General features: G+C 38.5%; 1 protein-coding gene across 1 annotated transcript in view; it reads right to left on the bottom strand.

Annotated features, from left to right (window-relative positions):
* Positions 1-1,121: 1,121 nt before the first annotated feature.
* CACUL1 (CDK2 associated cullin domain 1) overlaps positions 1,122-18,943 on the bottom strand; it is a 67,810-nt gene continuing 49,988 nt past the window's right edge. The window contains exons 6-9 of the mRNA XM_012448054.2: positions 16,691-16,780; positions 13,308-13,446; positions 6,972-7,015; positions 1,122-6,560 (exon numbers count right to left, since the gene is read on the bottom strand). Of these exons, the coding sequence (XP_012303477.1) occupies positions 6,520-6,560; positions 6,972-7,015; positions 13,308-13,446; positions 16,691-16,780 (314 nt within the window). The 3' untranslated portion in view covers positions 1,122-6,519. The remainder of the gene's footprint in view (positions 6,561-6,971; positions 7,016-13,307; positions 13,447-16,690; positions 16,781-18,943) is intronic.

Raw genomic sequence — 18,943 nt, 5'->3', positions numbered from 1 at the left:
ACCTCTGCCTCTCAAAGTGTTGGGATTACAGGTGTGACCCATTTTTTTCTTTATATATTTTGAGGTATACTATTAGACATGTAGGTACATTACTAGATAGTTTTGAATTGTTATGCCCTCTGGCTTAACAATTTAGGGAGAGGAAGGGCTTAATAAAGGGAAACAGATTAAAAAAAAAAACCAACCCAAGAATACAACTAGTTAAGCTAGTTGCTCTCAGATTCTATTAATATGTGTGATATTCATTCTACCATGCTTTTTGATATTCAAGGTATTTTAGAATTTTGGATTACTGAGAAACAGGCCAATAGAAGAAATAAAATTCACACACACACACACACACACACACACACACACAGCTGGTTCTAGTAGAAAAGTTTTGTACGTAGTAAAAAGCAAACCGGCTAAAGGGAAGAAAGTTTAAATGGCGCCCTACTTAACTGTGGGAAAGGGGAGTGAAAAAGCAAATTGTCAGGTGATTTAAACGCAAAGGAAAACAGTCACTGAATTCTGCCATATGTGGTAACCAAAAAGTAGATACATCACAACAGAGCTGAGGTCAAAAAAATGGGAGGGATGAGAACTGGCGTTCTGAGAACACTGTAGGAAAGGACACTTCTGGAGAGACAGCAAGAGAAACTAAAACCTTCCGGTAACAAGTAACCCAGGGGATGATACTAATTTCACAGCAAGAAAACACAATGGGTTATAAAAAAAGCACAGTACCAATAAATACAAACAAAAAAACACCCTACGTCCAAAAGTTGATTAAAGGCCCACAGAAGAAACTGTAACAGTGCTTAAAAAAAAAAGAAAAACTACAAATATACTGTTATCCATATCCTCCATACTATATATGAATATGGAATAGATATGAACATATGTATATTGTCACACACACAGTTGGTTTTTTAGCATTGGTACAGATGTCAAGATCAACACTCACCCTGCAGGCTAGGTAACTGTGGTAACAGATATGTGTTCAGTGTGGCTGTCATTTATGAGGCATTATTAATATGCTATAAGCAAAATCAAATGTTCTATATAATAACAAATTTCCAGTGAACCAGGTATTAAGGCCAAGGACATCTGTACAGGATTTATAACATAACAAGGCCAAGAACATCTGTACAAGATTTATTTCATTTACCACAATGTTTTAGAGTGATAGTATGCACCCTAATACAGAAGGAGTAATTTAAAATCCACCAAAAGGTCAAGAGCCAAAGTCAGTGGCTTTGTATCCCAGGTCAATAGGAGTTCCATCCACCATTTTGTTTTCCTTGGATTAATGAGGTGATAAACAGAACACCCTGTGCAGAGCTCACTATGACTTCTGACAAACACGCACCACCAGGCACAAGGCTTCGTTGCTTCATCCTTGCTCTGGCTGTGCTAGTGAGTGGCAAAAGCCTCCTGCCTGTGCTTGCCCTCCAAATTTTTCATAAGCATTCCTGTTAGTAGCCATAGTTCTCTCTGACTTCACATCTCAATAATTTATCCTGAAGTGCATGGCTGTAATATTGACAAACAGGACTAATGAGAGTAAACTGCCATCTGTTTAACAAAACACACTCTAAGAGAATACCCACAGTCTTACTGCATTTAGTACATAGTCACAACATTGAAATGACATGTGAGAATACAAAATATTTATTTTTTTTCAAACCACAGAATTCTTAACCCCAGAGCCACACTATAAATTGCTCAGAATTGTAAGCCATTAACATTTTTCTAAACAATGCAGTCCAACCAGAGATGAAGATAATTTCCAATTAGCAGGGATGTCATGTATACTAGATTCCCCTAAGAATGAAGCTCGAATTAGCATTTCCTTTAATTCTCCCATAGCCATTCCATCAACAGAAGCAGAAACAGTACAAGTATTTATGCCACTCAGCTCTGAAAAGAGGTTCAAGGTGGGTCTTGGCCAGTAGAGGAGGGAAGGTGGCCGGGACTTTAGCTAATCAACAGTAAGGACAGAGAGGAATACTGTCTCTTGGCAAAGAACAGGGTTCCTTTCAATGGGGTAATGAAAGAAATAGCAGAGCCATTTCTCTATTTTAACTTCTGACAAAAGTTAAATTTTCTCCATTTTAACTTCTTATGACCTCCATTTTAACTTCTGACGAAAGTTAACTTCATTTATACAATCGTATTGAAAACGGTAATCACAACCAAAAAGGTCCTATAAACCTGTAATACATGTCAAAGGGATTCACATTCTGACCTTGAATTTTAAGGACCCCTTAAAAGGCCTAGACTCGATTAAAGTAAACATAATATTCCAAGCTAAAAGAGGCACCATAAAAAAAAACAACTCAAAACATCCAAACAATGGCTAGATGACTAATGTAGGGTTTTTGTTTTGCTTTTTAGTTGCAAAGCTTTTCAGTATCTCAGATTAGTGTATGTTCGTAAAACAATACTCAGTTATTTTAACAGCTGCTTATGAAACAATAGAATTTTAACTCAAGGGCGATGCCTCTTGAGGAATAATCACAGGAATAATTAACTGCTATAAAACGGGGAAAAAGAAGAAGAAAATACAGCCAGCCTCAATAATAAAAAGACAAAATCTGAAGGGTTACTCTGCTTAAAGAGAGATTAACCAGGATTATTTAAATACTATAATACAAGTGCTCCTGCTCAATTACAGCTGCAGAAATCAATTTTGTTTGCCAGATCACCATTGCCTTTGCTAGTACACGTACAGACCACTACTCGGAAGTCATCCTTTTGTGCTGAAAAACATTCAAATCCCTTGTTTGGTCAGTACAGAATAATGCGAGGTGATGCACATGCAAACTCTTCCTGAGGAATTTATGTGTGCAAATCTGCAACCCGACAGCATGGCATGCAGCAGGGGAAGTAGCTGCACAGGTCTGAGCACTGGAGACGGATGTGCTGTGTTCACACCATGGACGTCCTTTCTTCTGCAATCTCATCTACCCACAAATTAGCTTTCACCCTGAACCCTAAAGAAAGGGAGGGTAATTGCTGCAAATTTGTTAAAGGGACAGAAGAAAGGTAACTTGTCTACAAAACAATGCACAATCCATGCATCAGGGTTTGTGTCTGTTCTTACTAACCTTGCCTAAGAACTATCAGGCTAAGAGTCACACCACCAGGTTTTGCTTTCTGCCCCACAAAAAAACAAAGTAATTCCTGTCAGGTTAGGGTACAGCTGTGACAACAAAGGTCACAAAATGACAATGTTACTGAAGCTTAAGGCCAACCTTTAAAATACGTACCATCTCTCTACTTTTATTTATTTATTTATTTTTTGAGATGGAGTTTCACTCTATTGCCAGGTTGGAGTGCAGTGGCACGATCTCGGCTCACTGTAACCTCTGCCTCCTGGGTTCAAGTGATTCTCTTGCTTCAGCCTCCCGAGTAGCTGGGACTACAGATGCATGCCACCATGCCCAGCTAATTTTTGTATTTTTAGTAGAGACAGAGTTTCACCATGTTGGCCAGGCTGGTCTCGATCTCCTGACCTTGCGATCAGCTCACCTCAGCCTCCCAAAGTGCTGGGATTACAGGTGTGAGCCACCATGCCCAGCCACATGTCATTTTTTCAAGATAACTGACCTGGCTTTCCTTTTAAGGGTCTAGTTGGAGGCTGCACATACATACTAGTCAGTTAAAGCAAATCAGCCATGTGTTGGCTAACCAGACAATCAGCCTGCATGTACAATTTTCCATCTTCAATGGTTTGGGCCTTTAGTGATGTAGTACAAAAGCCAGTATGTAATTAGGGTAGAAAAACCGTATACTAGCAAGAATACAAGAAAACAAGCCAGGCGCAGTGGCTCACACCTGTAATTCCAACACTTTGGGAGGCCGAGGCAGATCACCTGAGGTCGGGAGTTTGAAACTAGACTTTTATGAACTGGCCAGCATGGTGAAACCAAGTCTCAACTAAAAATGCAAAAATTAGCCAGATGTGGTGGTGTGTGCCTACAGTCACAGCTACTCGAGAGGCTGAGGCTGGAGAACTGCTTGAACCCGGGAGGCGGAGGCTGCAGTGAGCCGAGATCGTACCACTGCACTCCAGCCTGGGAGACAGAACAAGACTCCATTTCCAAAAATATATATATATATATAAGAAAACAGAAGAAAATACTTTCTGGCAAACAGTCAATATAAAATGAGGGGAAGGGGGAGGAAATCTTATTTCTTCTCATAATACAAACTAACAATTTTGTTAAGAATCCCAATAAACCAGTGAAGTCTATTTCAACTCAAACAGGTCCTTCATACTGTGATGTACCTCAAGAGGCCAAGATGATGGGCAGCCAGGACCGCAGACTGGGAGACTATGTACACCCTTTCTACAGTGCCTTCCAGTCAAGGTTTTGTTATACTAAGCCCTGACCCATAGCCAGCTGCAGTCACTGTGCAAAAATTTAGAGAAACTAAATTTTGCAAACTTTACTTTGCCCACTTCTCATTAATAAATATGTAGTAAAAAGAATATAAAACATCTCTCCATGAACTTAAAAGCATCCAAAGATTTTAATGCCAACTCATATTATACTGTAATGCTTTAGTAGGGAATTTATTTTTTAAGAATGCTCTCCACCAGAAAAAGCATTTGGGTATATTATTAGGATACTGAAGAACTCGTCCACATTTAAAGACACACTCCAGTTTTATTCCTTTTAGAAAAATTATTCAAACCACTAAGACTTGAGTTCTAGGTGTTACTTATAAGCCTGCAGCAAGCATTCCACTGAGAAAAGTAAAATGTGAATGTCATGATGAATGAAATTCTCCTTGATATTAGAATGTTACTGGTGTGGCAACTCAAACTGTACAGGTCATAGTGAAAGCCTGTGTACGTTCCTAAGTAATTCAGTGTTCATCGATGCAATCTGGGATGCTCAGAGTGAACTGAATCCAATTAAAGTCCACAAAATCCAATTCTGGTTGATGATAAGTACTTAAAAAAATAAATCTGACAACCTTTACCTTCTCTGCTTAACAGTTCTGCAAATCAACGGCTTCTATTATTGGGTGACTGACTTGCTCCCAGTATCCCACTTCTAACTCTCCCACCCCATACCGCTCCCCAAAAAAATGACAAACTGAACTGGCAGAGTCAGCCATATGAAAACCTGCAGAGCAGACATGCAACAGCATCCCTGGGAGGTTTCTTTTCCCCCTCAAGTTCTCTGAAGAGGTAAATACTATTAGTCTGATGTAGCCTAGCAGAGTGAAGCCTATGCTCAATTAAGAGTCAAGCAATATTGAGAAGAAAAGGATTTCTCTCTTGCCACATCTATTTTTCTTGGCCTTTCAACAACAGCTGTAATAAGCTTCAGAGACTTTTATGAAGAACTAAAAAGCACTGTGGATGTGGAGAAACAGAAACTACAGCTTTGCTACAGCTGGAAAGGAGCCTTAGGACAGCAGTGCTGCTTCTTCCCTATCACACTCAAATACAATGTTCAAATGACACGATCTCATTTACCATGAAGCAATCAGAAACCCCACACCACTCAGTATATTTGGATTTAATAACTATCTGCTTCCTGGAGCATCACAAGAAGTAGCTCTCAATGATATTAAGGGGAACTTCAGTGCTAAAGTACTGCCCATCCCTAAACTAGAGTGCTGCCAATACTACAGCAGCTGGTGACATCATGTTAAGTGACAGAGGGAATGGAAATGCTCTATGAGAGTTGGTCCCCGACATTTACATGAATATGCTCTGGTTTACCAGGGGAAAATTTGACCAATGTGCAACAGGTTTCTATTTTCCCACTTAATTAGCATCCTGCTACAGAGTCACACCTGCCATCTTGGTGGGTGAGTTTAGATACCATACACTTCTCCAGGAGGCATTTTTTTCTCCAGGAGGAGTTTGACAAACATGGTCACACAGTTGCAAAGTGCACAAAGCTCAAGGCACAGAGTAGAAAAAAGTTGTGAACTGATGGGGGAAAAGTACTAGCAAAAGCAAGTTAGCATTTTCCTTTAACAAGACTTTCTAATGCTAAACAAAGACCAACTCTTTTAAAAGGGGTTGTTTGGTTATGGGTGAAAAATACTGCATTGTAATGATCTGCTTGGTTTTAAAGCAAAAGAGATCCTGACATGTGAAACCAATACACCGAAATGCCAAGTCCACAAAGGAACAAAACAAGTGCTTAAAAAAAAAAAAAAGATTCTTCTGCTCTTGTATTTTTGGAGGAAGCTGCTGATTTTGGCTGTCAGATTTCACTTAGAAATGGTCACTTTCTGAGATGTTTTTTCCTCACAGAATCTGTAGATAAACGCATTAAAAGATTGTCCCATTTCAAAATCACCCCCAAGTCTAGCAGCAACATTTTTTTTTGTTTTTTGTTTTTGTTTTAAAATTACAAACCAAGTAAGAAGTCCAACATCCTCTTCCACGAACAGCTTTGTGACAGAGCTCCTGAGTGTGTGCAGCCCCACTGTGCTCTGAATAAGTCTCTGCAGCTCCAGTGTGTCCTCTTTTCAGGAAGGAAAGCATATTCAGTACATTCACTATCTGTACCCCCTGGAACTTGCACATGCTGATGAGCTGTCTGAAAAAAAACACCAGAACAGGGAAAAGTATGAAGACCAGACAGCACTGGATAATGGCAGCAATCTGTTTAAACTCCTCAAGAAAAGGTTTAAAAAAAAAATCCTCAAAACCAGTGGTGTGGAGGGAAGTAAAAGGGGACTGAGATCCTAAGAAACTGAGACTGGGCTACAGTCTCATCCCAGTGGAAACTAAAGAACCTGGTGGCCTCTTGCCAACTCCCTGAGAGCCATCACTCCCAGCTGGAGCTGCCACAAGCTTGCAGAGCAGCCTGACCTTGATTACAAGCAGTGCCTTATAAGAACATCATCAAGAACAACATGGGGGGATCATCAGATTCTATGCACCGTTATCACCACTGGCTGCTTCACATCACAAAACCATCAAGATGGGAAGGAACATCATTACTTACTATAAGCCAGCTCATCCCCAGCTCTCTTCCGGGACTGGTCACCTCTGGGAATAAGAGAAGAAGGGGCAGTCAACAAAACTGACTGACTTCACATCAAAACAGAAGGAATGGATCAATATATTTTATAATAAAAGTATGGCAGACATTTCTGTTCTAACCAATCTATTTAAAAATACATATTAGACATCTTAGAATCCTGATGTACCTCACTATGCTTTTGCCGGTGGAAGAACATGAGCACCTATATTGACCAGCTCATCCTCAAACACCTATGAAAGTTCTAGTTCCACTTTAGAGTTAAGAAAAAAGAGGTTCTGACTAGGCCCTATGCTACCTACAAATCCTATTTTTGTCTCTCTGGCTTCTCAGACAGTAATAGAGAAATGACTCAAATGCTTAAGTAATGAGTAATAATAACTACTCACTAGCTTTTCTTCCTCAGCATTTATAAGTTGATTTCTTCCTGAAACATGAGTTTTTCTCTTTAGGCTTCAGTGATGCCACAGCACATGTTCCTGACCTTACTTCACCCTGTCTGCCATCCTTTTCCGGTCTCCTTTGCTGGCTCTGCCCAGCGCTCTGGTTGCTGGCCATGTGCATTCTTTTCTTCTCCATGTGCATTCTTCTTAGTCTAGGATGGTGATCATACATTGTCTCCACAGGCCAGAGGCTCCCAGATCTACAGCTCCAGGTCTGCCTTCCTTTCTACACTTCATATCTGCAGGGCCAACTGCCTCATTACCATGTTCATTTGGATGATTTATATATACTGGCAGGTTTACCATGACCAGAATAGAATGCTGACTCCACTCCATCCCCAATTCTTTCCTCAATCTTCCATCTTGATTACTCAAGCCCAAAATCCTTGGTCAGCCTCTTTTCCTCACTCTGGAGCATTCTGTCCCAAAACCAATCACTCCTCATCAACTGCACTGCTATGATCCCAAGCCAGGCCAGTCTTCTCTTTCACAACTGCACGAGTCTTATTTATTTATCAGCCCAGACAAGAGCCAGAGTGGTCTCTGTAGAAGATAGATTACTTCATGCCTTTCATGAAAGCCCTTCAGTGGCTTCCCACTACAGTTAAAAATTAATTCCAACTCATTCTCCAGCCCTGCAACACAGCTCCTGCCTGTTCTCACCTCACTTACCTCCACTCTCAGCCTCTGTTCACTATACATCAGTCACCCTGGCTCACTGGCTGTCCCCTGCACGTCAGCACTTTACTACTGTCTCTGACGCTCTCCTACTCCTCTGTGTCCTAATCCACTGTCCTCCTCAGAAGTTAGCTGGAAAAACCCCTCACATATGCCCTGGTGACTCACTATCCTAGCCTCTGTTTCATTTTCTTCATAGGACTTATTCAATATTATTTATTTTTTATATTTATTATTTACCTCAACAACAAAACATAAGTTCCATGAAAAAAGGAACTCAGCCTGTTTTGTTCACCCCACTGCCTAGTAGTGTAGACAATAAATGTTTGTTGACTTGACAAAGTAGTAATTTATAGTCTCACAAATTATTAAAATGCTAACCAAAGTGATGATTATTTCCTGCTTTTGAATAATCTTCCAGATAGTTTCCCATTTTTCTTCTCTGGTTATGTTTAGGACCAGGGCAGAAACCTTTTGCTAAGCTGAGTAAGGAGCCTCAATGACTGCCAGAAAGAGAACACACCACAGGACCTCTGAAGGGTTTTTCTGTAGGCACCACATTCAGCACAAACTAGCCTTCCATGGCCAAAAGAGCTCTTAACACTTCTGTTAACACTACCTAGCCAAAGCCAAGTGTCTTCCATTGTTATTTACATTAGTATCAAAGTTGCATTTGCCAAATATTCTGAAATCAAGTTAATGATTCAAAAGGAAGAGAACCTCAACTTTTAGACACAACCTTCATTTCCATTCCTCAAAGGTCAAATAAAAACTGAACATGCAAACATAACAGGAGAAAAATACAGATGGGAAAAGGAGTATCAATGTGATATATGTCAGAGGCTGCTGAAGAGATTAAGTCCAGAACACTCTGTCAAAACCAGACCTTACTACAAAACAAAAAAGCCCAAATTTTGGCGTCACCCTTTTAGCTAAAATACTTCTGTTCTTACCTTGGTTACTTAAAGCTAGTGGTTCTCTTCTGTAGTATGATCTTTGACAACAGATACCAAACTTCCACCCCCGACCAGTCAATTCAATTATGTAGGTAAGAGATAAAAAGAAACTGTTGCTTTTAGCTTATATGTTAATTCTAGCCTACCCTATATTTTCACGCACCTAAGGATTACATTTCACAGAAATTCCAGCTCAAACCAGAATCTGTCCACTAACTACCAAAAAGGACATGTTTGACAACATTCACATTATTTTAAAACAATTCAAAGACTTACTCTGTGCCACCCACATGAAAGCTGTGTGTTGCCTACTCAGGATCACTGCATCACTTAAATTCATCATCTTACATGAAAAAGTAGCCCGCAACACTGAACAGGAATCATGTGGTTGGTTAGGCATAAACCATAAAATGACTGCTCAGAACAGGCAGAAACAGATTTCTTAAGACAGCCTGTACTATATTCTCTTTTGTTTTGGCATCAGTGGACACCACTGTTTTCAAAATTATTATTCCTAATCAAGTAACAATCAAGGCATTAAGTTGGACGGGACAGAATGTGGACGGTCCCTACACAAGAGCAGAGGCAGGCTCTCCATAAGAGCTGCCAAAGATGACGTGCGCACATCCTTCCTGGCCAGTATGAGTAAGCTCAGAATTAGATACGAGAATGTCTGCTTTGGCAGTCTTACTCTGTGCAAATTACCTGTCAGAATAATGAGACAAGTTTAATAAAGTGTTAATTATAAAAATGGTCCAATTAAGTTGGTAAAATAAAACATTTTAATTTTATCACCCCTTGGAATACTGCCTAAAATTTAAATCTCAGCTAGAAGTTTTATAAAATAATTCCATTGAGAAACAAAAATTCCTATTTATACCAAAAATCCAAGACATTTCTGTGAATATAACCAACCTGGACATTGGCTGAATAGTGTCATGTTAGTCCTTCATGTGCAGAAGCATGCTACCTGAAGTTATTTACAGAGGCAGTTACTCATCTCATCCCAAGCAAATCTGACATAAGAGCTACTATAAACCAAGCGGTCCTGCACTCTGTTCTCTTATTCCAGTACCAAAACTAGGATTAGAAAAATGACTCCAGGCATGTTTAAACAATTGTACACATTGCTCTGGAAGGCAAACTCAAAATGCTCAAAATTCACAGAGCTATATTCCTATACTACTTCACAAAAATAAGTTTTCAGAAGGCTCTCTCTTTTTTAAAAGGTATAAACTCATCCTAAATTAAGAGCAAATGTTTAAATAAAACATGAACATATGAAAGTATAAAGACTTCAAAATTATAGTAAGCCTAGGAAAAAACCTAAATATCAGATTATTTTGCATTTATTTAGGAACAGTGGGCCAGGTGCAGTGGCTCACATCTGTAATCCCAGCACTTCGGAAGGTCGAGGCGGGTGGATCACTTGAGGTCAGAAGTTTGAGACCAGTCTGGCTAACATGGTGAAACCCCATCTCTACTAAAAATACAAAAATCAGCTGGGCATGGTGGCACATGCCAGTAATCCCAGCTACTTGGCAGGCTGAGGCAGGATAATCACTTGAACCTGAGAAGCAGAGAGTGTAGCCAATTGCACTCCAGCCTGGGCAACAGAGTGAGACTCCATCTCATCAAATATGTATATATTGACCGCACAGGGTGGCTCATGCCTCCAATCCCAGTGCTTTGGGAGGCTGAAGCAAGAGAAACTCTTGAACCCAGGAGTGAAGACCCTGTCTCTACAAAAAATTAAAACAATTAGCAGGGAGTAGTCCTAGCAACTCAAAAAAATTTAAGGAAAAACTATTAGCTATAATTCAAAATACATAAGCCACAAAAAAACTTGTGAAAATCAGATACTTCTGCATAGCAAAACAACAGAAAACACTACCATAAGCAAAAGCTAACTGAGAAAAATGTCTTATCTTGGACAAAGAATCAATGTCTTCACTATAGAGATTTCCTAGAAATCAAGAAGACTAAAAGAAAAACGAGCAAAGAACTTTAAACAGGCAGTCTGCAGAAAAAGAAATGCAAACATATGAAAATATGCTCAACCTTACTCCTAATAAGAAATGCAAATTAAATCAATTCTGAGTAATTACTCTTCACCCACTGGGCTGGCAAAAATACAAATGTGTAATAACATACTATACGCGGCCGGGTGCGGTGGCTCACGCCTATAATGCCAGCACTTTGGGAGGCCGAGGCGGGTGGATCACGAGGTCAAGAGATCAAGACCATCCTGGTCAACAAGGTGAAACCCCGTCTCTACTAAAAATACAAAAATTAGCTGGGCATGGTGATGCGTGCCTGTAGTCCCAGCTACTCGGGAGGCTGAGGCAGGAGAATTGCCTGAACCCAGGAGGCGGAGGTTGCGGTGAGCCGAGATCGCGCCATTGCACTCCAGCCTGGGTAACAACAGCGAAACTCTGTCTCAAAAAAAAAAAAAAAAAAACTCAAAAAAAACATACTATACGCAAGGCCACAAAAAATAGGAACTTTCCACCTTTGCTGGTGGACAGGCAAAGTGACATAATCCCCTGTGGAGGGCAATCTGGCAATATTAATCAAAATTACAACTGCATTTACTCTTAACCCAGACATTCCACTTCTGAGAATTCACCCTCCCAATACACCTGCAACAAGCACTGTCTACAATAACAAAAGACTAGAAATAACTCATGTGGCCATCTACTGGGGACTGGTTTTGTCTATACACACAATGGAATGTGTAAAAAATACAAATATGGACATATATTGTGTTTGCTTGTATCTATATTAAAACACGAAGGAATCACAAACATAAAAATGGTTACTTGATGGGGTGGGGTACACAGGGAGACAGGTGGGAGCAAAATTTCTCAATGTATACTTTTTATATTATTTTGATTTTTGAACCACATAAATGTTAGTCTTGAAAAATAAAAATATGGCATTAAGTGGCCTCATTCTGTGTATGAAAATAATACCACTCTCTTTGTGCTAGAACTTACTACAATTAATGTGAGGAAATATCTGATCCCTTGACACCAAAGAGAAAAACTATTTATATTCCAGCATTTCCCACTAGCCCTTCCTCCTCCTAGCCACAGAAAGCCAGGTGTCCCAGGCCCATCTCCACAGCTTCACTGATCCCTCCTAGTGTAAGCTGTCAAAGATGGGGTAAATGACCAGTGAATTACTCACTGCCTCCCCATCACATCAGTACAGATGTCACCAGGACAGAAAAAGGAAATACCAGTCCAGGGACCAACAAATTACCTGCTTTTTGTCCCTAATCTTAGACTTAATAACAGTGACCCCAGCCAAGGCTTGTTTTTCTGAAACTCAGTTTGGCCTCACACCCTTTGAAAAAAAATGCCCATCCCCAGCGCTTGCCAGATAAGTGAGTCAACATTCAACCTACTATTTTTTTTCTCAGTTGTGGCATATACCTTTGCAAATATCAACCTACTATTTATAGACACAACTATGCCTAAGATACCTCAAGTGTATTCCTTTCCACAACTTTCTTACTGTCAGGAAGCCAAATGAAAGAAGATACATAGACGTATCTAGACGTGCTAAGAGTAAGGATTATAAAAATGCAAGATATTACTGTGCCCTTAAATGATTTGGTGATATAGGCTATTTTCTCAGGGAATCCCCAAAATTTTATAATAATGTATTTTAGTTGAAAAATGCACTCTACAAGCCTTTCTGTGATATGACGATGATAATGAAGTATAAAAAATTTAGAAAAATTATCAAAACCAAAACAGGCAAATTTTCTGGACATACAAAGAGATGCCCTACTTTTTAAGAAGAAACCACTAGAATTTAGGGCAAAAGGGAAAGTATGAAATACAGTATTTAAAGCCTCTTTGCTAGGTTAGTCAAAGTACATTATAGCAGATCATAAAAGTTCTCTAATGTTTTTCCATATGCACAGAACTAATACAAGAAATCAGAGTTAAAAGAGCTCTTGGAGCTTGCCCACCTAACTGCTTGCCCAATGAGAAATCTCTTCTTCAAAATGTATGTAAATGAGGAGCAGCTTCTACAATCAAAGCCAAGCTTCAACATTTCTACAGACAGGAAGCTAATGTCTTCTTGCAGCAGCAGGACTCTTGGCCAGTCACCTCCCATTCTGAGAACCTTAACATTTCTCCCCTGTCAGGCCAAACTGGCCTAAGGAAATGGACATATTTGACCACTAAAGGAAAAAAACAACTTGCCTTGTAAAACCATTCTGTATAAGTTCTCTTTGAAGTTTCTGATCTTGAGCAGCATATTCAGAAAGTTCAGATTCCACCGCCGGAGGGAGAATATTTGGAATAAATTTAGAAAACAGAGTTGGAGCCATCTGAACCCACTCTGTGAGGAAAGGAAAAGATTTATTAAGGAAATCAGATAAACACATCAAATTAAATGGAAAAGGGAAAGTTTTCTTTTGTTTAAAGAAGAAAAATAAGCCAAATTTAAAGCAGGAGAAAAAATTAGTGCAATCCCATTCTGGTAAAGAACATACAAAGAAGTTAAATGTCCCTTCTAAAAAGAATTTTAGTATGAAGAAATACATTTTAATATTTTACAATTTAAAAGCATTTAGTGAAAATCCTTAGAAAATTTTTGAACAAATCTTATAGAAAATTATGGAGGAGGCTGGGTGCGGTGGCTCACGCCTATAATCCCAGCACTTTGGGAGGCTGAGGCGGGTGGATCTCGAGGTCAAGAGATCAAGACCATCCTGGTCAACAAGGTGAAACCCCGTCTCTACTAAAAATACAAAAATTAGCTGGGCATGGTGGCGCGCACCTGTAGTCCCAGCTACTTGGGAGGCTGAGGCAGGAGAATTGCCTGAACCCAGGAGGCAGAGGTTGCGGTGAGCCAAGATCGTGCCATTGCACTCCAGCCTGGGTAACAAGAGCGAAACTCCGTCTCAAAAAAAAAAAAAAGAAAATTATGGAGGAAAACATGAATGAGATTATCAAACAATTCTGAGTGAGAGGGACTTCCACTCAGAAGTGGAAGGGAGGGTGATGGGTGGAAATATCAGCCTTATTAGCCATTAATTAAAATAACATAAGCCCAATAATAAGACAGTACAAATAATACATATTAAAAAAGGGCAACACCAAAGGTAGGAGGATTGAACATTTAATAAGTGGGCTGGAGGTAACTGGTCAGTACTTTGAAAATATTTTTTGACCCATGTTAAATTATAGCAAATATACATAAACAACAGTAAACAAAAAAAAGGTTATCAAATTATTTTTTAAAAGATCAAGACACTAATCTATAGAAAATAAGGCAAAGAAGTGACAGGAAAACACTTGTACCATGTATGACAAGGATGAATTAGTATCTTTATTATAACAAATATATACAAATCAGTAAGACCAGATAAATGAGTGAAAGAACCTGTAAGCATAATATGAACAGAATAGCCCTGTTAATATTTTTAAAAAACAAGCTAAAATAAACATATTCTCTCCCTTTTATTCAGTGAACATTAAACAGAATAGACACCCACTTGTATCAAGGGCATGGGGAAACCAGTATTTCCCTTTCTTGGTGGGGGTGGTGGTCCTCAATTAACACTATTATTCATTCTGAATTGTTTTTTTTTCCTCTTGGAAAACATTTCGGCTGTACATGTCAAAAACCGTAAAAATATCAATGCTCTTGAATCCAGTAAACCCACTTTTAAAAACAATAATCTGAGAAAATGACTATAAATCAGAAAAAGCTACGTTTGGTCTGTGGTAAAGTAAAAAAGTGGCAGTTAAAAGGAAGTCTAACAGGAGAATAGCTAAATTAAAGTCGGCAAATAAGTACTGCAAATGATACAAAGACCAATCCATTCAGTCACCCCCTGGAGAAACTTGTGGCAAAATGTTTTCCATAGGTCCCTCCTTCCAGTCCAGCTCAAATATGGCTTCAGTAAGAATCTCAATATAGTGTTACGGGGAACTACTTATTAATCAGCCAGAGCTGGCAAAGTCAAACCCATGTGCCACAAAATAAAGATGAAGAAACAAAGTGTGTGTATTAAATGAAAAAGGGCAGGATAGGATTGCTGGAACTATTTCTAAAGACTGGATGCCAAAAATAGTAAGTCATCAGAAGCTCCAAGGACGATAGCCCAGGAATCTAGAGTTTAAAAAGCTTTCTTAAGTGATTCAGACGCAGTCATACAAAGATCAGCACTTGAGAACTACTGCAGTGGAACAAACTTTCCCTTCCAAAATTCAACTTTTAAAATATTCTAACCTTAATCTGTCAGGTAGATAAAACTGCTTTAATAAAGCAGGAACATAATGGGTACTGGCAAGACATGTAAATGTCAAAATATGTTTTAAAGTCTCTCAGAAAATGCACAAGGCAGCAAAAGGTTAGTGTGTGATAAAATTCACCTTTTCAAAAGGACAATTCTCAAATACAGAATTCTCCTTACAAGTAGTATAAATCCTGTTACAAGGGCTTGAACCTGGATAAAACAGCATTTAGATAAACATGCACTTACAATATTTTCCTACCTTTAGTGACTAACTTTATTTTGCAATTTTGTTACTTAAGATAAAAGCCAGAGCTTATAAAGCTGCCTACTTGGGAGGCAAATTTGTCATACTGCACTTAGATGCTTTCAAAGGAAAAAAAAAATCATTCATAACCTAGTACACACACACAATTTCAGGAGCCATCTTCATCTCACAGCTGTAAAATTCTGAGAAACTAGATATAGAAAATATCAGTTTATTGGACACATGCAATAAAATATCTTTACTACTTTATACAAGTAATTTCTGTTAAAGAAACAGAGTAGAGCTCAAAACCTAGACACAAATTTAAGTAACAATAAAAAAAAATTCTGAATACTCTAGAAGTCATTCACAATTTAAAGAAGACCAAGAAGGGATTTTTAAAATCAGTCTACCCCAGTTCCAGTTTTCACTTTATTTCCATTTTAGCTCGCTAAATTCTGACACGCCGTTTAAATTAATTCAGCAAACAATCAAGCCATCAATTAATTAAAATAGCCATTAAACTCAAATGGATAGTAATAGCAGTTAATGTTTGCATGCTTATTATGTTATCAGGTACTGTGCGTTAAGCTCTTTATATCATATTTTATTTCGTTTAATCCTCAAACAAAAGAATTTCACAAAAAGGTAATTACTGTCTAAAAAGCATCCTTTGTGTTTATAGATGGTAGAACAATGTTCTACCCTGATAACTTCTGAAATCTCTCTCCTATGGACATTTTTAAATTTGCTAGACAACACTATAACAAGTTTGAGGTTCTGGCTTATAGAAAGATATATACAAAAGCTCCTTGGGATTCTTTTCAATTTATAATGTTTTATTCTGCTTTTGACTGTGGTGATGTCTGGTATTTGCTTTGGTTCTTGTGATTCTTTCTCTTCCCAGAACATCCTTACAAAATGACCAATACTTTACCAACACTTGTGCTTCTTTACAAGTTACTTAACAGGCCTAAGAAGATGGAGTTGTGAATGTGGATGTCTGTGTGAGGTGGGACAAATAGAAAATATTTCTTGTATTTCTCTCACAGGTTGTGCAAAAACAACAGCTCCAATCCCAACAAAATGTTTACCTGGTCTTAGGGTATACAGGCCTTTCACAATATTTGCCATAGTGGAAGGTGTGACCTGAAATGGTGTTGACTGGGCTTCTAAAAGTAAAGCTGAAATAAGAGAAAAACAGGTGAAAAAGAATATAACATATTGACTGTCAAGATTTCTCCATTACTGTTTCTCCCAAAGCCTCCCAAAACATAAACACTTGTAAGAAAGAAACAGCCCAATACACCAATCAAACGTTTATATACTAAGGGTTTTATTTTTTAAATCCAGTGCAGTAGCTCAAGCTAACAGGTAAATACAGGATGGTGTGCTGGCACACTAAAGGAAATCAATCAATTCATGGAGGTTCTAAAAAGTAAAGCTTTCTAAAAGCACTAGTATTCATGATACATAATAAGTGAGCTGAAAGTGCTTCCATTACATTTGGGGAATAAAGTGTCATACAATAACCTCCCTCAATCATTTCTCCTTCCCCTAAATCACCATTAGCAATTATTTGGTAACTGTGGTCAGAGACAGAAATTCATTTCCCCAAATGCTATAGCTACATCTACTATTTTCTTACAAGAGCTAAGGGCAAGAGATGATAATGGCTCATCTTAATTTCATGTCTTTGGTGACCCTGACTCTGAAGATGACAACAGTCAGTTTTCTTTTAGGTTATCTACTGCCACACAAACATTTTTTAAGTTTTTAATGAGTAGGAATAATTCTCTAGATTAGATCACTAACAAATACAACTGAATTCCATTGATTAGTGAACAGATACTACTGACCTAAAATGATTCATTTTTAATTTATCTCAAAGACCTACATTTGCCAGTAACAACAAAAAAACACATGGTATGATTTTACTCTAAGCCAGGCTTTTGTAACATCATATATAAACTGATTTTGTTCCGTCCATGGCTTTCCAAAAAGGGAAATGCCATCCTACTAGGCCAATGAAGATTTTATAGTCTCAAACATACAATGTGAGTTATGTTTGAATATACTGATGAAGGCCATCAGAGATGCACTGTTCAAGTTTATCCTTCCAGTTTTATCATCAGTAGATAGTTACAATTTTGAATGGCATAGACCACCAGGGGTGTCCAATCTTTTGGCTTCCCTGGGCCACACAGGAAGAACTGTCTTGGGCCACACATAAAATACACTAACACTAACGACAGCTGATGAGCTTAAAAAAAAATTGCAAAAAAACTTGTTTTAAGAAAGTTTACAAATTTGTGTTGGGCAGCATTCAAAGCCGTACTGGGCTGCATGGGGCTCACAGGCCACGGGTTGGAAAAGTTTGGCAAGGACAAATGCTAAGCATTTCATAAAATCATGTTGCTTTATGCAATGTTTAAAAATCGAAATTCTAGCTGGGCGCGGTGGCTCACACCTGTAATCCCAGCACTTTGGGAGGCCAAGGCAGGTAGATCATGAGGTCAAGAGATTGAGACCAGCCTGGCCAACATGGGGAAACCCCATTTCTACTAAAAACACAAAAATTAGCCAGGTGTAGTGGTCTGCACCCATAGCCCCAGCTAGGAGGCTGAGGCAGGAGAATCACATGAACCCAGGAGGTGGAGGTTGCAGTGAGCTGAGATGGCACCAGCCTGGTGACAGAGCAAGACTCCGTCTCAAAAAAAAAAAAAACCAAAAAAAAAAAACAAAACTAAATTCTAAATTCTAAACTCTGTTAGGTTTTCAGAGTTTCTTATACTCATAAGGTTCTCTCTAATTTCAACATGTATCCATCATCCAAGCTATCTATTAATCCATCTTCCTAACTTTTTCATCAATCATTTTGGCCTCCAATTAGCCTTGCTCCCACCAACTCTTCATATTCAACCACATACTCGTTATGTGGTCAAGTATATACATTTGCAAACAACTCCTACCATAATTGTAATCACCTATGTCAAATTTGAGAGCTATGAAGAAATGATAAATACAAAGATATACACATAAAATGTACACAAATTAATTTGAAACAAATTTTAAATGATTACATTAAATAACAAGATAATTAGAATTGAGAAGGTGTAACATTTCACTAAAATCTCTACTTAAACTCTTTTTAGAAAAACAGTATTTAAAACTTAAAAGAATTTCTAGTTAATCTCCCCTTTTAAGGAAAAAGAAATGGCAGTTTGGGGGTGGTAACTTGAGAGAGGAAAGAGTACTATATATTTAGCAAGTGCTAGGTACTTCACATATGTTTAATTCTCACGAGCTTTATCATCTACCTTTATATTGTTAACAGGTAAGGAAAC

This window comes from Aotus nancymaae, unplaced genomic scaffold (genome assembly GCF_030222135.1).
Source record: "Aotus nancymaae isolate 86718 unplaced genomic scaffold, 86718_ANA_hifiasm-v0.15.2.pri h1tg000010l, whole genome shotgun sequence".
NCBI lineage: Eukaryota > Metazoa > Chordata > Mammalia > Primates > Aotidae > Aotus > Aotus nancymaae.
The sequence above is the reverse complement of the archived record's forward strand: the minus strand, read 5'-3'. Positions and strand labels throughout refer to the sequence as shown.